A 22,841-nucleotide genomic window follows, 5' to 3' on the forward strand; every position below is an offset into this window, starting at 1 on the left:
CATAGGGGCTTCCTGGTAGTGATGATCAGCTGATTGGTGGTTACAGGAAGCCTCTTTGAAGATATGCTCCCCGAATCAATCATCTAATTGGCGCTGAAAGTGTGTCTTCAAAGTCTTCAGTGATCAGCTGATAGGTTGCTAGAGTAACTTCTTTTTGATAAATGCCAAATACCTGCAGCTATGATGACATCAGGTGGTGGTCCTGGCAACCTTTCGAAGTTGGTCCACAGGTGGTGGGGGAGATGAGGTTCTAGCCTGCTGGTCAGCCCCAATTCCCCATGCTCTGGGAAGCTACAACTCTGTACAGCTTCCTGACACCTCTATAGTGTGTTTATATGTCATGCTTTATGGTTAGTTGCACACAAACATGTTAATGCCTATACAAGACAAATGCCTTCTGTGTAGGAGTTTTGTAACATGAAGCAGCTCAGATTTCCTTTCATTTGAAGCTCTGTTTGGCTTTTGAACTTGAAATTGGCTTCCTTTTTTTGGTGAGTCACTTCACCTTGGTTGGAATTGTCTTATAATCTGTTCCTCTTGCAAATACGTTCCTCACTCCAGTCTCAATTCTGCAATGAAGTGTTGCTCCCCTCCCGCAAAAAGAGTGGTGTGCGACATCCATTTGTTTTGCTAGTAGCTGATAGCCATTTTCTTCACTTACATCACGATTGAGCAGCAAGAAGGAAATCAGCAGACCAAGGAATGATCAAATAGGGTAGAAACTATTTCCTACCTGATATTTCCAAGTCTGGATGTTTGCATGTGCCCATTTGTTGTTCTCTGGTAAAAGAAAGCAGGGGTGCCTGCCTCTGTGTGTGAGGCAAAGTAGAAGCATGTTTGTATGACGCACTATTGGACTCAGGTCACATTTCACATCAAAGAGGAAAATCATTTGCTGTTTCCAATGACGTGAACTTCAGGGCCCTTCCTTGTACTTTATTATTATTAAATTTATATATTGCCCTATACCTGCGGGGCTTAGGGCAGTTCACAGGGTAAAATTGCAAGATAAAATCACCAAATACATAATCAAAACAAAAACAACCCGATAATCCCCCCAAACACATTTTAAAAGGGCATTGGATGTTAATCAGCCAAAGGCCTGGTTGAAAAGGAACATTTTTGCCAGGCGCCTAAAGGTAAATAACGTAGGCTTCAGGTGACCCTTCCTGAGGATAGTGTTCCACAAACAGGGAGCCACTGCAGAAAAGGCCCATTGGAAGAAAGGCCTCAGAAGATGATCTCAGTACAGTAGAGAGATTCAAACAATTTGAAAAAAGTGCTTCATGTGTCCCAAGTACTAGTTCATCCTTGTTGGATAGTGGAATTATAGCTTTTCACTGTTAGACACCTTTTCCCTCTCTCAACTAAAAAACCTCCAAATACTTTTGACTCCCCTCCCCCCCCCATCTTATACAACCATATACACAGAACAGCCAGTCCGTGTTTGCAAACTGAACAACAGAAGGCAGAGACAGGAAAAGAACACAAGTGTGTCGCGAAATCAAAACCCCAGGAACTGATTTCATTCCCCACCCCCAAGCATCCCGTGTTACAATTGTGAGGCTTTGGAAAGACGTTAAATTTCAGGATCTGTAATATTGGTATCAACAGATTTGGAAGATTGCTCTTTTTGAAAAGCTTGCTACAATAAGTGATCAGTAAAAATGATACCCTTTTGTAACACTCTGGTATCCATTTTTTTAGTTCATTAATGCAAGGAAAATAATAGATTGATTCCTACTTAGTATCGGTCAGTGTGGTATTTTAAATTTTAGGCTATAAATGAAGGGGTGTTAAATTGGGTTTTCTTTTGTAACCAGGTTGCATGCTGAGCAGTAGGCAACAGATTGGTTCTGTAGACTCTTGGGGAGAGGGCTGTGGGGGGTTGAAACAAAAGTATTTGTATTTTGGGTTGTATTGACTATGATATATGCTGCATCTGAATACTTTTTAGAAAACACAGTCACGATTATAAATAATAAAAAAGAAATGTTCTCTATTAACCATCAACCACTTTAATCTTGTCTGCTTCTCCCTGTTTTGTATTCTTACTCCAGCTTAATCCTCCAAAATTACTAGCCCCATGTTGTCGCTAGCCTGTCTCCCTGCTCATACTTACGACGGTCCTTTTTGGCCCATTGATTTGTTTTTTTAAGAACACACTTCCAGTTTCATAACATTTGCAAGCTCGGTTGCTCAGAGGTACCGTATTTTCCTGTCTATAAAACGCCCCCTATTTTGGGGGACTCAGATTTAAGAACATGGGGGGCAATGGCCCAGAGTATGAGACTCCCCCTAATTTTTGACATTATTTTTAGGGGGGAAACCTAGACTTATACACGGAAAAATACGGTAATTATTTCTTAAAACAGGGGGCCAAGCAAATGATATATTTTAAGCATTACTTCTCCTGTATCTTTCCTCCTCTTGCTATCCTTCTCTGTATTGCAGGCTTGAAATGGCCACTGCCCCACTTGTCTCTCTCCTCCTCCTGAGTCATCTGTAGATTGCCCAGTAGTAAGAATTCTCTCACCACACAAACACACACACACACACACAACAACAACAACAACAACAACCCCAAAACAAATCTCAATTTTCTGTTTTAGGCTGGAAGATCAAACTAAGAAACTCCAAAAGGATATGAAGAAAAGCACAGATGCAGACCTAGGTAAGATGAACGCATTAAATGGGGACTAAGCTGACAAGGATCTTTTTCTAGGGTTTTGTTGCACATACATTGTGGAGCTGTGATTCATCCATTTCTCAGTGGTCAGAATGCTTCCTTTTACAAAAAGACACTTTAAACTGTGGCTTACCAATAAACCAGTGTGAATCAATAGCAAATCCATTTCATTGACCTGTATGGATACAATATTAAGGACGTTTCTGGCTAATGCATGACTTAGCTTCATTTGGCCGGGACAGAGTGATAAGCATAGGAGGTCATGAGCATGCTGGCTGGCTCTCTCTGTCTCTCTCTTAATTTACTGACACAGCTGTTTGCTTCAGAAATTTCAGAGAAAAACGTCTGGCCTCCAGGTGTTTATGTACTTTTTTGCATTGGCCCCTTGTTTCTATGCTCGTGTAACTTCTTCCTCATGAACCCCATTCAACCCTATTACCCAGTAATGCATCTAAAGCAAGGAGACCGAACAAGGTGAAGGCAGGGGCTTGTGATAAAGGAAATCAGAAAGGAAATCAGTAACCACAGAGTATGGCTTGGTGGTCCACAGTGTTTTTCATCCAATTGCGGATATTTTGCCATTGCTGCTGGTTATAGGAACAAAAATGAGACTTCTCATTCCTCTGAACCCATAAATCCTTAGTACTTATCCACCTCCAGTCTTTGGGAAATGCCCATGAGCAGAAAATAACAGTTTTTCTAAAGAATGAAACTGGGAGGGTGTTATGTGAAAAGCTGGAAAATGCAGTGTTGTCAATCCCAAAGGCAGCTAATGGTCTGAAAGGCAAGTTATAAAATAAAATAAAATAAAAAATAAACCTTATTTAAACTAGTCTCGCAACTATGCAAGAGGAATGAATCTTACCGTTTCCATTTCTACCCTCCACCCCAAGAATACAGAATTCATGTTTGCAAAGGTTAGAATTTGGATTTCTTTTTGACCTTGAATGTGCTCAGCAATGCTAAGAATGGCAGCAAACCATATAACAGGAATGGGGAAACTGTGGTCCACCAAATGTTGCTAGACATTTCTGACCATTGGCTGGGTGTGCAGGGCTGATGGGAATTGGAGTCCAGCAACAACAACAGGGCCCATACCTGATTTAGACAAAGATGCCTCTAAGTGTGTAGAGCTTACTGTAAGGGGGAGATTACACTTGCTCTTCTTTACCTTACATTTGTATATCCCTTTAAAAGAAGGGACCTATACATACACAGCTCAAAGTGTGTAGGCCTCGTTACATGACTTTTCAGACTGCAGCTGCTTGTCTTTGGCCCTGTGTGCACTGACCCTGTTCAAATACCCTGACATCAGACATTGTGGGGCAGGTGTGCTAGGCGTCCAGGCCAGTTACAGTCTCCATCTCTTATAGGCGCTACGTGAGGGATGGCTCAACAGTGGCCCTCCAGATGTTGCTGGACTACAACTCCAATCATCACTGCCGATGGGGATGTTTGTAGGGGAACTACTGCCCTGCACGCTTAAAGCCATATCTGCACACCCACACAGAGAAAGCACAGATGGTTCAGGTCATGAAGAAACAACTCGAAACTTTTTTAGAAAATCTCCCACTAGTCCACGGGTGTCAGACACAAGGCCCGCGGGCCAAATCCGGCCCGCCAGACCTCGTCATGTGGCCCGTGTAGCCGCCGCCGGCCACCAGCCTTCACCTTTTATTCTCGCTTGTGGTTTTTTTTTTACACAATAAAGTTTACATGGTGCGGCTCCCTACTCGCCTCCCCCCGTCGCTCTTAAGGATGTGGCTGCTGCTTCAAATGTCCCCGTGTCTCTCAACTTGCGCCTTCGTCGTGGGGGGGCTGGAGCGAGGCGGGCAGCTTGCTTCTCTCTCCCACTCACTGCTCAAAAAGAGCAAGCAGAAGGTCAGGTCTCTCCGCGCCGCGGAGGGGGAGTCTTTCTCCTCGGAGAAACTTTTTTATTCCAGCCTTAGATCTTCTCCGGGAATGCTGGATCCCGGCGTGCAAACTCGCCCTGCGGGAGGCGTCCTCTTCTCCTCCGCGCTGGATTTCACCAGCCTCTTCCTCTTCATTTCGCCTTCCTCTTCATTTCCCTTCCCTTCCTCTTCATTTCGCCTCCCTCTCCATCTTTGCACGGCCAGCCTTTCCAGGACCGACGATGCCCCGTGTTCTTTGGGAAAATGGGGTGGCTGGTGTGGGGGGGGTGAGTGGGAGAGAGAGAGAGGCGCGCGCGCGCGCACTCCAAACACCCTTATAATAAATGTAAAGTGGGGGCGGCGATGATGATGGCCGTGATGGGAGGGGGCTGTGTTCCCTGGCACCCCCTCCACTCCCTGCACCCCACCGCCGCCTTCCTCCTCCTCCTCCTCCTCTTGCAATTTCGCGGCAAGCCAAGCGAGGAAGGCGATCTGGCGCCCGGCTCTCTATCTCAGCTCCACAAGTTGGACTCCGCGCCCGCGCAGCGGCGCTGGGCGGTTCTCCCCGTCTGGCACATGTCAGTCCCGCTGGCACATTCCTGGGAGGAGATCGGACTGCGGCTCCTTGCAGCCCTTCCATCACTCGGTCACACAATTGGGCGGGCGGCTCGCTCTCCGCCCTGCCAGCCGCTCCGTCTTGATCTCTCCCTCCCATCTCGGGGAAGGAAAGGAAAAAGCCGGAGATCCAGTTGCAGGCAGCGTGCTCACGCTCTTTCGCCTTTTGCACTATGCAATGGCACCCCGAGATGGGGGGGGCAGGGGAATTAGCCAAGGAAAATGAGAGTGCACAAGGCATGTTGATGCTTTCCTGTCAGAGCTCTCTCTCTCTCTCCCCCCCCCCCACATTTTATTTACAGCCCCATGCCCTGTATGTTTACTCAGAAGCCAGCCTCACTTTCTTCGACAGGAGTTTCAAGTAAATGCACATAGGATTGCAGCAATCGTCTCATTAGGGCTCATTATTTGTAACAACTTTGTTTCCTAGTTCTCCTGGATCTCTCAGTGGCCTTTGATACAATCGACCATAACATCCTTCTGGACCGTCTACATTATTACAAAAAACAGTAATAATTGAATGCAGTGACAATAATTTATGATAATAAAGAGTGGACACATAGTCCTACAGATACAACCGGCCCTTTGAGGGTGACCAAACTGCTGATGCGGCCCCCAATGAATTTGAGTTTGACACCCCTGCACTAGTCCATTGTTACAGTTGCCCAGTAAGATTTTCCTTGCAGAGAATTCCTCTCTCCTCCCTTTCAGTGGGTGTTTTATATGGATCACTTCAAACCCCAAAGGATCTGTGGGAGGATTCTCTCTCCCCCACCCCACTCCCCCTTCAGCTGTGTGGCATCATCACAAATCAGCTCAGACTCTTGCCCAGATAGCAAGAGATGATTTTGCATTTTGAGGCATGTCATCCTGAATTATGGACTGACAGTGGCTATTTCTTTGTTTTGCTTGTCCTTCCTACTAGTGAGTGGAAACTGGGACAAATCCAAATCTGGCTGGATGCTGTTTGGCAAAACCTAATTACACATTCAAACCCTCTGGAGCATTGCTTCCTCCACCTCCCAGTAACTGTGAGAGCTGACTGTTTAGTTGGATTGAACAGTTTATATTTTCCCAGGTCCAGCATACGTCTGGCAATGTATTAGCTGTCCTATGTCCCATTCCTCTGTGCATCCAGTCCTTCCATTGCATTGATGGAAGGATGATTGTTTACTTGACCAGTACTGTCACGTTGGACTAGGTTAGCCTTGGGTCAGATATCCGGCTTCTGCTGCAAATAACTTGGTTACTCCAGCTGAATGGGTAGCAGCACTCCTGGCAAATACTTCACTAGCAGCACATAGACAAGGGAACATCACAAGCATGGCTACAAAGTGATCAGTGACTTTGAGAAATATATTTTTGTTATCATCATCACCATCATTGTTTATTTAATTTGTATACTGCCCTGTACCCACTGGTCTCAGGGCGGTTCACAGGACAAAATCACAACACAAAAAATAAATGCTATGTTGTGTCTGCATGTGGTCTCCAAAAATCCAATGCCCTTACCCAAATTCCTTATATTTGCCAAACCAACAAGTGGCACTTGAAAACATTTCTCTTTGTAGTTCTTTCATTATTTCTCCCGTTTTAATATGTCACCTTTCTTCTTTAGTTCTTAATTTCCTACTGCTTTTCTTAACTGTCTTTTTAAAATCTATTTATTAAATTTATATCAATCTCCCTCGGGATGTTGTAAACTCTCCTTCCTTGGAGGTTTTTAAGCAGAGATTGGATAGTCTTCTGTCATGGACACTTCAGCTGGAATTCCTGCATTGCAGGGGGTTGCACCTTGAGGTCCCTTCCGATTCTACGATTCTATGATTCTTTGATATTATATCCTGCCACTCTACTGGATGTAGTTATAAAGAGTAGGAGATTCCACACACTCCTTACGTCTCCGTAGACATTTTCCTTCCATGAAAACCCAATTTTATTTTTACCAGCAGTGCCCCACCCAAACAAGTGCTGCAAATTGATATTTTTACTTAGATGATTGTGCTATTTGTGTAGTTATTTTATTTTATTATTTTATTTTATTTTATTTCTAATAAGACTTTCATATTAAAGGGATCCCCAGGCAATGTACAGCAACCAATAGCATACAATATATCGAATCACTTTTCATTTAAAATGATAAAACCATCTAACTGCAAAATATGCTGTCAAATAGCGAACAGAAGAGGTCTTACCTCCCCCGTCCCCAAATGCACGATGAAACGGAAATGATATCTTAACGAGAAGCACATTTTAGGCCTTCTAAGTAAGTAATAGTGCTATGTTTTGCCATCCTGATTAGATACACAATTTATATTAGTTTCACTAATAGAGATACTGGTTATATATTTTTTATTGCGTTTACTTCACGGAGCTCATCACTTGCTTCTTCCGTCTCACTGTAAGGAAGGAGAAGCTAAGAGGTCCTGACTGGTCTAAGGCCACTCACAAAGCTTCACAACTGTGTGGGGATTTGAACCTAGATCTTCCCAGTCCTAATCCAAAGCCACAGCCCAGGAGTGACTAACCTGTGGCCCTTAAGATGCAGCTGGGCACCACTCTCATTGGCCCCGATCGTTGACCATGCTAGCTTGAGTTAAAGGGTGATGGATTCCAACGACAGCTGGAGGGCTGCAGGTTAGTCACTCCTGCTCTAACTACTAAATATGGCTGATGCAGAATGATAATTCTAGAAACATGATTGTTAGATTAGAATGAGGAGCAATTAGAGTGATGTAGTCACATTGTCCTATTTCTATTAACAGGCATGGTCTTATCAGCTGTATTTTCTGTCATCAGTTGCCACTTCATGTCAAACATGCAGCCTGGATTTCCTTCCTGGAGATGTGCTGCTCCCCACACTAGGAAAAAACTGGGTGTGGGTTTGCTAAGAGTACAAAAAACTTATCATTTAACATGTACTGCGTGGGGCAGTGGGGCATTACACAACAAGGAAAATCGGGGTGGGGGGAGGGCATTTCCTGTGAAGGAGACTGAAGCAAGCCATAAACCACCAGTTGACAGCTATGGAAGTCACTACAACTGGGATTTGAACCCAGGCTCAGGTAATGTAATGGATACGGGTGGCACTGTGGTCTAAACCACTGAGCCTATTGGGCTTGCCGATCAGAAGGTTGGCAGTTCATATCCCCATGACGGAGTGAGCTCCCATGTTCTGTCTTAGCTCCTGCCAACCTAGAAGTTTGAAAGCATGCCAGAGCAAGTAGATAAATAGGTACCACTGTGGCGGGAAGGTAAACGGTGTTTCCATGCGCTCTGGCTTCTGTCAAGGTGTTCTGTTGCACCAGGAGCGTTTTAGTCATGCTGGCCACAGGATCCGGAAAGCTGTCTGCAGACAAATGCCAGCTCCCTCGGCCTGAAGTGAGATGAGCGCTGCACCCCGTAGTCAAATTGGATTGGATTTAACCATCCAGGGGTCCTTTACCTTTACCTTTTACCAAGTAGATCTCATTGCTGCTTCTCTGTCAACTTCTGGAGGGAGGCAATCTCCTGCCCTCATTCTGGTACTTTCCCCACAGCTGGATCCGCTTGAAATGTACAATGCTATCCTAGCAGTTTAATCCTACATATATTTTATTGGAAATAAATCCTGCTTTGTTCATTGGCGCTTACTCCTAGGTAAGTGTGTGCAGGAACCTTTGCTGTACTTTCATTATCTTGTCACAGCTGCCACCAGATAATTTTTGTAAAACAACTGGGAAGCTGCAAACTCTTAATAGGCTGTGATTTGTTTCATTTTGAAAAAGCTGTAGTGAGACTCTGCAGTGCTTAGCAGCCTAGAGAAAAAGGCAAGCCCTGCGCGTCTGTGCCTATCTGAAAGAGAGCCTTACTTGCGCAGTATTATAAATGCTGCGTTTAAATGGTATGGACTTGATTGCATTTGAGCTATTATCTTGGCATTACACAAATTCATTAATAACTCTTCTTCCAAGCCATCCGTTAGTGTTCCTGGAAAGTTTCCCATTAGCATTTTAGGCACTCTGGAGTGTCTGCTCTTTGTGTTTCAGTTTATTCTGTAGAAACAAGATAATGAATGAGTTCCTGAAAAGCTGGATTATGAAGCACTTGACTCACTGCCGGAGAGTATTTGACAGTGCTGGCCTTGGAACAGTGAGGTCTGAGTTCAAATAACAGCTCTCAGGGTGGTTCTAGGCAGGTTATGATGTCTAAGCCTTAGGATAATGGAAGTACTTACTAAGTGGTGGTTGTGAGAATGAATGAACACAGCAATTTGCAACAGGAAAAGGCTATAAAGTAAGAAGTTGTGTAGTACAGTGGCTGAAAAAGCCTGGTACAGATCAAGAAGTCCTCGCTTCAGATTGTGTGTCCCCCCCACCCCCTAGTCTCAGGCCTACACCTTGTTATGAGCTTAATTATGCAGACCTGCCTTACAGGGTACTTATAAGGATTACAACAAGATAATGTATGTCAAGTGCTTTGAAGCTTGTTGAGTGCATTGGCAGAAAGACAATATGTAAATGTAATAAATATAAGCATTATGCAAATGCTGCTGTGTTGATTTTGATATGATAATCCGATGTCAGATTTTGCCCACAGGCATTCTAAGCCTGGTTTTAAACACATTGCGGGAGGTTTCTTTTATAGCTTGCCATTCCCACCAAAACATTTAAACGTGCCTCAAGTTGGAAGTACAACATGCAGAACAAAGCGACATCTTTTCCAGGGACTTGGCAGGGGTCAAATGTACTCAACAGTAGGTGTGCATGATGCAAACAGAATTAAGAACCAATCAAAGAGACAAGTGTTTACCTGTTAGACAACTTGGTAGACAACCTAGTTTTCTTCAGATGCTCTGGACTACACCTTGAAGGGCAGGCAACCTGGGGTTCTAAACTGCAACTTATTTCAGTTCCAGCCACCCTGCATCAGGGCTAGCCAACATGTACAGTGGTCGGGTGATGGGAATCGTAGTCTAGAACACCAGAATGACACTGGTTTGCTCACCCTTCCTCTAGACAGCTAGCACCTTTGAGAGGTCCTACCTGTTGATAGCAACATACTTCCTTGAGTTTCAACAATAATTGTGCAGCTCTTTATCATTAACAGACTTCTTGCTTTCCTGGGTTCTGTCTCAACTGTAGCAATGTCAAAGTCTGCTGTGAAAATCTCATCTGACTTACTGTCGAACCCACTCTGTGAGCAAGACCCCAAATTTCTTGAAATGGTGATGGCCCTGGACACAGCTATGAAGAGAATGGATTCCTTTAACCAAGAAAAGGTAAATGAGAGAGAGAGAGAGAATCTCTATCTGGGGAGAGGAGAGAGTGAAAAATTATGTCCTTCAAGTCCGCCTGCACCTGTTGTGAAGTGTCCTTTTTGCTTGTCTGAAAATAGCCTGTCAAAATTTGCATATACTGAAAGTTTCTGGCTATATATCAGAGGGTGTACAAGTCTGCATGATTGGGATCATGCTGCAAATTGCAGAATTTGGTATTTAGCCATGGATACAATTCTTAGGACTCTTGGGCTTGCAGGGTTTTGTTTTAATTATTCTAGGAACAAGTGGACTGTTCCAGTGAGAACTGAGCATGTTCGGAATGTTGAGTGTCAGCTGGAAGTGAAGAGCAGAAGACATGGGGGTGGGGGAGTGGAAAGGGGATGGGCCAGCAGGCTAGCAGAAACCCTGAAGAACAACAATCTTGTTTAGGAGGCGAGAATGCACTGCAACATTTCATTGCAGGTCCCACTTGTAATTCAGATTGTCTTTCATATCCATTATTGTTGTCCATGTCTCTTTTTCTGGCAGGTGAACCAAATACAAAAGACAGTCATAGAGCCCTTGAAAAAGTAAGTAACAGTATTTTGGTATGAGCAACGGTGTGTGCTTTTGCAGTCCTTACAAGGGAACATGATTTAACATGGGGGCGAGCAATACATGTATCCGTCAGGGAACATAAGTGAAGCCCATGAAAGCTTGTGAAATTGTGTAAATCCCACTTTGTATTCAGGGGATGAGGATCCCAATTCCTCGCCTTCATAGAAGATTGAAAATGTGAAGGAAAAGCATTCTAAAACATTAGAAGCAAGTCTATAATGTCTATATAAAGAATCAGAACATTGGAAATGTGGTTAGATTTACGTAATATGCATGAGTTATATTAGTTGTAGAATTTGGCCAACAAATCACAGAATGTCTATCGTCCTGGAGCAGGTTTGCATGAACAAGAATAGGCACATGAAAGGCATTAGACATTTCTGCACTCCCGTAAAAAGGCTTCCCTACTGCTGCTTTCACTTTCAAAGAATCCTGGCTTCTTGTTCTGTATGAACTAAAGATTGGTTTAACTAACCAGAGTTTCCTGATCTCTGGTTTGTATGTATAAACAATCCAGGATTCTTCAAAGCCAATTGTAAATGCTAGCAAAGTCCTTCTGGCTGAGTGGGAGAAGGAGAGGGGAGCATGCCATCCTGAGGTTTCATTGGACTAATTTTAGCTCAAGCATATACCACCAAAGTATGGCTTGGTGTTAATGTGCAAACAGCCCACTCTGTTCAGGATTGTTCTGGTTGTTAACTTAGTGGATAGATGATCTTGTCTTTTGGTGAAGGAGTTGTATCTAAATCCTATACATATATGAACTGCATGAACTTTAGATTCTATGAACAGTGTGGGTTCTGTCATCTTTATGTTGGAGGTAGCACCTCCCCTATCAAGGCTGATAAAATGTAAAGGTTTCGAAGCTCATCCTCACCCAGCAATACATCTAACCCTGCAGGCGTACTTTTATCCTTGCAAGTCTGTAAGAATCTTTCAAATGTTTAAGTCTTATTAGCACTTACTAGGGCTATAAGCAAGCATTAGAGACTCCTTAAATGAATTTAGGAAGAATTTCAGTTACAGCAACCAAATGACTTCAGAAGTCTTTAGATTCTCTATTTGATTACAAGGAAATAGTGCAAGAGAGAATAAAATGACTTTAATAAGGTAGTGAGTGAGGTAAATTACTGAATAACAACCTTAGTTTACACCTGACATTTTTGTTGTCTCTAGTCTCAAGCAAGAGTCTTATGCTGTTAATATGGGTGCCCTGTGCTAGTATCAAGAGCATCTCTTTCCTCCTATTCTGTTTACACCAAGGAGTTCCAACCTCTCAGACCAAGTAGGCCACAAAAGTCCTTTGGCACAGAACCTGGGAGGGCGGCACACACTGAATTAAATTTTCATATTGTAAATTTAAGTGTTCGCAATATAGTTAATATTATTTAATATACACGTTTCATGTATTTAATTAAATATATATATATATTAAACACACAATTATAGTTAACAGTTAGTATTTGTTAACAATGCAGACATCAATGGGGTGTCTTAGCTGGAGAATTCTTCACGAGCTGATTGATGTCTGCCTTGAAGTTGGCTGTTCACATGTGCAGGCAACTCTTGACTGAATTGTATGTTAAGTTGTTTTGAGTTTTGGACTTCATGAAGTTCATGTTTGAAAACACTTGTACATAGTGTGTGTGTGTGTGTGTCTTCTTCCTCTTCTTCTTCTTCCCAAAATTCCTTTCTCTTCCCCCACCAATTGGTACATCCCAAAGCTCAAACTTCTATGCACTGCAAAAAAGAAAGCAAAGTCTTTCATGCTGAAACACACACAGACAAACACCCACCCTTCTTCTCTGTACTGCCCACTCCCTGGGAGGCTCTGGAGCCCTGGCTGCTTGGGGATCTGGCCATGCTCCAAGCGGCTTCAAAAATGCAGCCTGGTGGCCACACAGAGCTCCTGCAGCAGCAGCAGCAGAGGAGGAGGAACAGCCACAGCAGCCTGCCTTGGGCTGCAGCACACTCACTCACTGCCATCTCCATCTGCCTGGCTGTGCTGCCCTGGGTGAGGTAGAGGGTATGGAGCTGGAGAGCCACCAAAAACAGCCTCGAGGGCCGCCCATGGGCCCCATGTTGGACTACCCTGGTTTAAACTATGAAGAACGAGAAATGATCGCAAAATTCTTACCTACTGCAGCAGATTTCCACCCTGTCTATTTTTCATGGTCTCCAGCCATGTTCCTCTTCTGCTCTTACTGCCCTCACTTGTCTGTCTTTTCCTATTATTCCATCTCTTCCTCTTCCCACCCACCCAAAAAAGTATTGTAATTCTCAGTCAGCTTGGATATGGATATTGGATTCACATTGGAAGGTATAAAAACTGAACAGGCTTGTGAAGAGTACACAACATACTATACTGTAGACCTGTCTCAAGGGTAGAATTTGAATCCTTCACATTGTGCTTTATGAATGAGGGGATTACTGTGACATGTAGGCTAACGATGGGAGAGAATGGCTAAAGAAGGTAAGGGAAGATGGGAGTGCTTGACTGAAAGCAGGTCTGGACAAGAAAGGTTCCTGCTTGTAGGGTGTGCAAGGCTGGTGCTGACTTCTGATCAAAGAAGCATTTGTATATGACTTGCAGCTGATCAGAAAGGCAGGCTGGGAGGCCGTGAGGGGCCACAATACAGCAAAAGGGAAAGTTCTATAACTTCTTGGGATCTTTTGAATTGATTAGGAAATTTGACTTTCCTGTCTGTACAGTCACTGGTTAAGAAAAAAGAAATAAATGCCCATTGTGAAAATTGTATTACAACATACTGCATATTCAGGAAATACATTACTTTGTTTCCCAACTTTATTCTATTTAAATCCAGTTCAGCACACAGATGTCCCCCTCCCCCACCATTGCTTTATGTACACATAGGAAAATCTGCACTAGCTAACCAGTGAGATGTAAAGGTATAAAGCTAAGGTGGAAAAGAGAGAGAGCCTGGAAAGGGGTTGTAGGGCGGAAGTAGTGGGTGGGGAAGGGGTTAAGTGCATAAACACTTTGACAACCAAATGTCTCCTGCAAATACCCACCACCACATGAGCAAACTTACTTGACAAAACCAAACCAGTAAATATTACTTGGCAAAGACAGATTTGGGAATACAAATTGGCTTGTGTAACATGTAGCTCCTGCCTTAGAAGAGCATCCTCACGCCATGCAATTTCACAAAAACTAGGCAAGGTAGGTTGCATGTTTTTCCTCATTTTATTCTCATTGGTAATTAAGGCTGTTAATCCAAAGTGAGTTCTTAACTTATCTGAGAACTAGATGCAGACACAATTTGGTCTCAGACTAAGACTTCAGCCCGTGAGCTCCAGAAACTCCCATCTCTGAAACAGTTCTGGAAGCCAAACTCATTTCCGATCCCCTCACTTTTGCCCTTTTATAGTTTGGCAAGTTGAGTGCAGTTACAACCTGCATTTTAAAGCCACCCCCCTTCACATTCCACTTTAGGGTTAATCTGGATCATTTCTTTTCCTCTGCTTCCTGTATGTGAAATGCGAAGCCAAGGGGGAGCCAATGAGAGTAAATGCATATGTGATGCTACAACATTTTTTAAAGAGCCCCAGGACCCATCTGAGCATTAATGAGAGGCACCGTAGGCATTCAGGCTTGTGCTCTCCCCTCTTTCTGATTTTGGAATGCTCTGATAATGTTTCTAGATTAATGAAAACTGTCTTGGGATTCTTTCACTTGTTTCCTGTTAGGTATTGCTTTCCCAAAGGAGATCATCCTCCCTAGCCTCTCCCAGACTTGCCTTGACCTAGAAATGGGCTTTGATTCTAACAGCTGCACTTCATTACTCCCTTCAGTGGTGGTCCTTACAATTTATTAGCTAAAGACATAGATAAATTCAATCCACACAATTATTGTTAGCGGCAATATATTACAATCAGAGTCATGTGCAGCATAAAACACCTTATTCTCTAGTGCAGCCGTACGAAGCTCCAGGAGGTGTTTGGCGCCTCTGATGAGACTAATCGCTTCTCTTCAAAAGCAGCAACTGACTCAAGGGGGCAGGCACATCTTCCCGAGGTTACTAGGATCAGAAGTTGTATTTTCTTTGTTTTTCCTAGATAATACAGTCCCCTGGTGTGGAATTACTGAGGGTTAATTTCAGTTCATTTAAAATTTTAAGTGAGAATGTTGTGTTCTTCCCTGTGTGGGTTGAGCAGAGTGGAAGGCTGGAAAATTCACCCCAGATCCAATTCAGTCAAAAGTCATCTCTCTTCTGGCTCATACAGCATCCTCCCAGCTCCTCCCTTACCCCAGGATGGGATTGGTCAAGTGTACAGGGCACTAGCTATGGTGGGTAACACATTTTGTGCTTTGAACAATGCAAGAAGCTCGAATGTTTGCATTCTGCACCTCATTCACACAACAGCCTCCTTCAGGTGATGTAAAAGTGAGCTCCCTCAATACATGAGTGGGAGCCATGAGGGTGAGTGCAGGAGTTCATCTCTTTGTGTTACTCTCCATAAAGGTGAATATATGAAATGAGGAGCCCTCTTTGCTGCCCTCTGCACTTTAGAGCTCTGCCTCCCCACCTTGCATGTTGAACAAACTCCCTTTTAGAATCACAAAATGATAGCGCTGGAAGGGGCCACAAGGGTCATCTAGCCCAACCCCCTGCAATGCAGGAATCTTTTGCCAACGTGGAGCTCGAACCCAGAACCCTGAGATTAAGAGTCTCATGCTCTACCCACTGAGCTGTCTTTCACACAAAAGTGCCTGAAGATAACTGATGTCTTTCAAACCAAGAAGACTTGGTTCTGATCTCAGTGTGCTCAGTCTCATTAAGCCACCTGAACGCCAGGTGCTTGCTGCTGCTCAAGACTCTTGCTTCCTGCAAAGCTTTTCGTTATCCTGATTAAAATGTCAGTAGAAAGGTCCATATAAGAAAAGACCCTCGGAGACAAAAAGCACAGCAACATTGTAGATCCTGATGCCTGTGAATGGACTAGACAGACTCTGTAGACCGTCAGGGCTTAAAAGTAACTCAGAGCTTGGCCCTTAGCTGTCACACCAAGACATGCTCAAGGCAACTTACATGGTTTCCTAGTGTGCTTTGCCAGCTGGTTGGAGTGGTGGTCCCCAAAGGTACCGAAAGGAGCTGCTTCCAGGCCGCAGAGCACCTCAGACACTGCAGAGAACGTGAGGATCCTGGAGAACTCCCTCCCACAGCAGGGGGTGGTGTGATATATTGACTCTCCTGGCACAAAGACAGAGGGGAAGGGTCCAAATTAACTAACTGCTTAACACAGTTGGCAGTTCTCCCCTGAAGATTCAGAGTTGCACTGGCATGTGTGGGCGGGGTTTATACTAGGTCCAAGGCTGGATTGACGGTCCCAGGCCTGAGGGAGCAGACAAAAATGGAATGCTTAAAATGGGAAGCTCTTATGGTGTTAGTTTGACCTTTGTGAAGACCAGCAACAAGTACAGAGGAGACGCTTCCAACCAGGTGAGGGTGTCGTGACAGACCCAAGCCAGGAATCCTCAGAAACAAGAATAAATGGATGTGGAGGTTGTATGCAGAGTCTGAGGTTCATTAGAAAAAACTGGTGGTGTTGCCTCTCTTCACATTTCTTTCTGCTGCCTTTTCTGTGAAAAGCAAGCTCCCCCTGCCCCTCAGCAGTTTGAATCAGCATGTTGCATAAGCTAAGTTATATCTCCTCAAGAGTGAGTTTCCTATACAGCTGGAAACCAGTGGTGTGTGGCAAAAATTGTCCAGTCTGGAGGCTTGCCACTTGAGTGACCAGCTTTATTCAACCCCTGCTTTTCCAGGCTAGAAGGTTCCAGTAACCTACATTACTAGTAGCAGTGCCTAACCCCCTCTGTAACCCATCAATCTCATCCATTAATCACACAGTCCTGGTCTGTGAATCTTTCTCTGACAGTGAAAGCAGATAACCCAGCCTTTCGGCTCCCTGGGGGGAACTGGGGACCGGAAACAACAAAATCCGCTTTCATGTCCTTACTGGACTCTAATGAGGATTTCATACACAAAGCTAGCCACATGGCCTTCCTTCCCTCCACCCCCAGTTGTGCACCCTCCCTCATCTGGGGACTCTTAGTCTTAATCCCTTCTTCCCACTGGTTTGAACTGTCATCTTATTTTCTGTTGCTTTTTGCTGTAGTCGGAAAGGATGGTTTTAATTTCCCCTTCCTGGTGGGTGGACAGGCCTGCGACGGACGTGTGGGCACCGATTATGGAATGACAGGCATTCCTGAACCCAGCCCAAGTGCTTTGGCTAGCTCTGTACCAGTCTCAATCACACCCTTTCCTGCCTCCCATGTTTATAAAGTTTTTCCTCCCCATTGCCTTTTCTGGCTTAGTTACTATTTTTTATGTTCTTTTAATTACCACCCTTTCCTCTTCTCTCCCCAAGTCCTGTTTTTCTACTCCTTTTCCCTTGTCCTGCTCTTCAGTTCTCTTTAGCTGTCCTTCAAGAGGCAGGCCTCATTTCTTCGCTGGCAGCAGATCTTCTGCTCGGGCTTATTATACCATCCAATATATATTTGCATTATCGGCCCATTAAAAAACACAAATCCAGTTGTGAATATTTGGTGAGGAAACAGCATGACAGAAGATAAGAGTCTTTTGGGGGCAGTGGGAACAACAGAAAAATAGCCAGTTAAAAGTGGAAAGAGTTGTCTGGTTGTGCATGATTATGGGTGATCTGATAGATGTTTCCACTTTGAAAAGGTGATTATCACATTAAGAATGTGTTCTTTTATTTATGTATTGTTCAGAAATGATAAATTTTCATCCATAACAGAAAATATGGTACATTGGCCATACAAATAAAACTTTATATCTCTTTATCTACAAGCTTCCTCAAAACCTACCCAGCCAGATTCCATTCTTTGCTTTTTGACCAGGAGTCACTGCTGAATGGTTTCTTGAGCCTTTAGCTTTGAATTCACATGATTGTAATGGGAAACAGCATCTGGTGTGTTGTTCCCAGACTAAAAGCTGCACAACAGCACAAGCCATGTTTCATATTCATCAGGGATGCCCAACATCTGGTCGATCCCTGAGAGGTTCTGGTCGATCGCAGTTGATCGCTGGCTCCTTTTACTTTGCGGTGGCATAATAGCATCCAGCCTTGTCCTCCATTTTTGCGAGATTGCTGAAAAGGAAGACAGAGTTTTTGCTGTGAGGCAGATTGTTTCCTTAGCGATCGGTTGGTGAGCGACTTCCTCCTTTCCTCAGTTCTGAAATTTCCCTCTCCATAATGTGACATTATTCCCTAAAAAAGCTGAACTACTTATAACTCTTATAACTGAAACCCCCCACCCCCAGGACTTTCCTCCCTTAAAAATGCTCAACAACTTTGACCTGAAAACCCCCCTCCCAAAAAAGGGGTAGATCACTGCCAGTTTTTTATTCTGTGAGTGGATCGCAGTCTGCTGGGAGTTGGACGTCCCTGATATACATGATGCACAGCTTGACAGCAAAGTCTCAAACCTGCCACAGACAGCTTGGAAGAATGGTTGGGAAGGGAGGGTATTCTCAAGGAGGGATTTGAGTAAAGTGGGGAGGCTGCTTGGAGTATGCTAAGATAATGATAGTACTTACTAATGATGGTACTTAACATTGACTCAGCCCCTTGTGTTTTGAAAGCATCAAGAGATGGTTAGGCACTTTAGATTGCCCACTTGTGCTTTAGCTGTTCTGATTCCCATTTTTAAAGAAGAGGGAACACATTGCCAGATGTCATTCAGCTAGTCTGGCTAGCAGTGATTCCAAACTTTTCTTTTCCTTTTCTTTTTTATTTGCTGTATACTTTGATACGATGCTCGAGGCAGATTCCAGCACATCCCAATAACCCATGCACATAAATGCATACACATACTCAGCCATATAAATATGAAATTGTTGTATTGAAACCATTGAGCCAGCAAGTCTGGAGTGTTGTCTGTAGTGATTGGTAACATCCTTCTGGGGTCTCAGGTCTTTCCCAGTCGGGCCACCTGACATCTATTGTAGAGAAGCCAAGGATTAAACCTACCATGTGCAAAACCCCTTCTCAGTAAGAAGCAAAAGCTGAGCCGCACTAGAAAGAAAGGCTTTGTTTTATCCTCAGACCTTGCTTGCTATGAGAGCGTGGATCTTCTGCCTTTTTAGAACATCACCCACATAGCAGAAGGAATTGAGACCAGCCTGTTTGTTCTAGGAGAGTAGATCTCTCATGGTATAGGACAGCAAAAAGAACTTTGCATCCTGTTCCAGGAAACCCAAGTCTTGCTATGTTGTTGTGGTATCCATTCCAAACCTGGGGCAGGCCGACTTGAAAGCTTGCGTGGTGAAGTGGTTGTCAGCATACTGCTCTTGGATTCTCAGCAGGTACTTCTGAAATATGGTTTGCGGTCACTGGGCTGGGAAGGGTGGATTTATTGCTGGTTTTGTTTCTATAAATGTAAAGGACTTCATGTTTTCTTAAAATAAAGTTGTATAAAAAAAGATTGTGGTGTCACAGCAAACTTAGGATTTGGGAACATGATAGAGAATTTAACACATGCAGATTCAAACTTAACAAAAAGTGCTGATCTCGATTGAATATGATCCCTGAAATGGGTGGTTTGAGCTATACTCCAGAGTGGGTAGTCAGAAGAGGCAAACTTAAATACAGTTGATGGAAGTGATCAAATATCTTTCAGTTTTATCACCTGGATTCTATGTGTGTCGAGCGCCTTGAAACAAAGTCAGGAGCTTCTTAAGGTGAATTTGGCTGCTCTCTTCAGGTGTCAGAGTGTTCACTTACGAACATGTCCACATGCAGGATGCAGCCTTGAAGCAGTCAGTGTCTGGATGGGAGGCCACCTGGAAGCCCCTTGTGAGCTGCCTTGAGTTCCATGAAGAAAGGTGTGATGGAAAAGTAACAACCTAATAATGTGTCGGTACTTCTTGGTGATATGTTTTTATATTCTAGGAGTACTGTAAGCTTCAGTCAGATTAATCAACCAAATCCTAGGTTGATTACTCAGTGGGATTTAATTTAAACTGGTGAAGTCAGCTTTTAACTGGAGAGGTTGAGCATTAAGAACAAGTGCTTTAAAAAAGACTATTTGGTTCTGGTATTTAAGGTAATGGGGGTGTTAAAGATTAGCTTTCCTTCCAACAATGCACAGGAGGTTTTATTTATTAAATTGTACATTATATAAATTGTACATTGTATAAATTGTACATTTATTAAATTGTACATTACCACAGCGGGTGGCGCTGTGGGTAAAAGCCTCAGCGCCTAGGGCTTGCCGATCGAAAGGTCGGCGGTTCGAATCCCCGCGGCGGGGTGCGCTCCCGTTGCTCGGTCCCAGCGCCTGCCAACCTAGCAGTTCGAAAGCACCCCCAGGTGCAAGTAGATAAATAGGGACCGCTTACTGGCGGGAAGGTAAACGGCGTTTCCGTGTGCTGCGCTGGCTCGCCAGATGCAGCTTGTCACGCTGGCCACGTGACCCGGAAGTGTCTCCGGACAGCGCTGGCCCCCGGCCTCTTGAGTGAGATGGGCGCACAACCCCAGAGTCTGTCAAGACTGGCCCATACGGGCAGGGGTACCTTTACCTTTTACCTTACATTACCTTGGTCTTCCATCATTATCTCCAAAAAGGCATTCATTTTGAGGCTTTGGCAGTCTGCAGATAATAATAATTATTATGATTATGATTATTTATTTGTACCCCACCCATCTGGCTGGGTTTCCCCAGCCACTCTGGGCAGCTTTCAACAGAGTTTAAAAATACATTAAAACATCAATCATTAAAAACTTCCCTAAACAGGGCTGCCTTCAGATGTCTTCTAAACATCAGGTAGTTGTTTATCTCTTTGACATCTGATGGGAGGGTGTTCCACAGGATGGGTGCCACTACCGAGAAGGCCCTCTGCCTGGTTCCCTGTAACTTGGCTTCTTGCAGAAAGGGAACCGCCAGAAGGCCCTTGGCGCTGGACTGATACATTTCAATTGCATCAGTCAGTTAAAAGCAGGCAGTTAATGAACTAAAAGATTAGCGACTGTGATTATTAGTGTGCAGAAAAGCAGTTCTCAGTTTGCTAATGGTGGGTGTTGTAGCTGTTATTGGATTACAGCTACCGTAAGACAGAGGTCGGCAACCTAAGGCCCATGGGCTGGAAGTGGCCCATGAGGGTTGCTTAACTGGCCCATAAGCCGCACCTGAACCGAGCCACCCACTCAGTGAGTTCCCGTGCGCTGTGCTAAACTGGCACAGCACGGCGCGGGACTCTCTTCCACGGCTCCGGAAATTGCTTCTGCGCATGCCCAGATGCCAGAAATCGCGCTTGTACAGAAGCGATTTCCAGCGCCGTGGACATGTGCAGATGTGTTTTCCTGCGTTGCGTTGCGCTGCACCAGTCCGGCCCATGCCCGGTAAGCCTTGCCAACCCCTGCCATAAGCCATGATGACTGGGGCTGATGGGAGTTGTAGTCCAACAACAGCTGGAGCCTCCCTCTGCCATAGGGTAAGCAAACATCGGAATTCACCCTTTCTTGCAATGTTTGTGATTCTCTTCTTTTAGTAAGAGCTGTATGACAGTGGAAGGCACTCCTTCGAGAGATGGTGGACTCTCCTTCCTTGGAGGATTTTAAGCAGAGGTTGGGTGGCCATCTCTCAGGGATGCTTTAGCTGAGATTCCTGCATTGCAAACCGTTGGACTAGATGACCCTCGGGGTCCCTCCAAACTCTACACTTCTTTGATTCTATTATTCTAACTTCTGGGAGGGCTGCAGCATTCGATTCAAATTGGCTAAAAAGCATTCTGGCTACAAAAGCATTCTGATACATAGGACATAAGGTTTTTTATTTTTAATGCAAAACAAGTAGTTCTAAAAACTGAAGGTAGCAAGTGCAGTCTTAGGAGAAGGAAGCATTTCGTCACACACACAAAATTGCCACTTCTAAAGTGAGGCCTACTATGACCCATTGTCTTAAAACACAGTGGTGTTATTGCCTCCCTTGTATGTAAACTTAATTGACTGAGGCTGTAGTCCTAACCCCACTTACCTGGGAATAAACCCCTTTGAATTCAGTAGAACTTACTTCTGAGTAGACATGGTTCAGATTGTGCTGTAAGATTATTTAGTCAGGTGGTGGCCCTAGTTGCAGGGATCCACCCAACTTTTTTCTCTTCTGCCTGCTGTGGGACATGCTGCAGTGTGCTGAATCCTTGTCTGCGCATAGCAGCATAGCTGCCTCCATCTCCTGTTAGCACAGCCTGGGTGGTAATGGGTCTGTTGCAGTCACTGTGTCACAGCTGGAGAAAGAAAGAGTGAGTTTCCATTTTCAAGGAACAGACTTGTCAGGCAGGTTGACTAGTTAATGAACACAGCAGCAGTGGGAATCCTGATGCTGCTTTTATCTTTTCAGGGCACTGTCTTTCAATCCTCACCCTTTAATTATGGGAAGCTGAAGGGAGACTGCGAATGCAAAAAGAAGTGGCAATATTATTTATAATTCAGTGTGTCTTCTAAAGTCTGGCATTCCCCACCCATAGGTTAAAGTGTCACCTTAAGCAGAGTTTTGGTGGCACATTCCTCTCTACTTCCAGCAGTGGGGAAACTGTGCTTCTGTATTTTCATTTAGTTATCCCCATGTAGCTAGCTATTAATACCTATTGCTTCTGAGTTTTTATTATTACCACTTCATTCTCCTCTTTACCCAAGCAGAATCTCCAGAGAGAAAGTGATTCCAGCTTCCTCTGAGATCAGCAAACATGTGGGTCAAACTTTGGGCATCCTACACATTCAGCAGTTATAAAATGCTGTCCAA

General features: G+C 44.2%; 1 protein-coding gene across 3 annotated transcripts in view; it reads left to right on the forward strand.

Moving 5' to 3' along the window:
- The window catches only part of BIN3 (bridging integrator 3), a 129,490-nt gene that overhangs the window by 78,980 nt on the left and 27,669 nt on the right, over nt 1-22,841 (forward strand). For all 3 annotated transcript variants that reach the window (XM_053367042.1, XM_053367041.1, XM_053367043.1), the window contains exons 4-6: nt 2,613-2,674; nt 10,320-10,456; nt 10,985-11,025. In XM_053367042.1, coding sequence (XP_053223017.1) covers nt 2,613-2,674; nt 10,320-10,456; nt 10,985-11,025 — 240 coding nt within the window. The remainder of the gene's footprint in view (nt 1-2,612; nt 2,675-10,319; nt 10,457-10,984; nt 11,026-22,841) is intronic.

This window comes from Podarcis raffonei, chromosome 15 (genome assembly GCF_027172205.1).
Source record: "Podarcis raffonei isolate rPodRaf1 chromosome 15, rPodRaf1.pri, whole genome shotgun sequence".
Classification (NCBI taxonomy): Eukaryota; Metazoa; Chordata; class Lepidosauria; order Squamata; family Lacertidae; genus Podarcis; species Podarcis raffonei.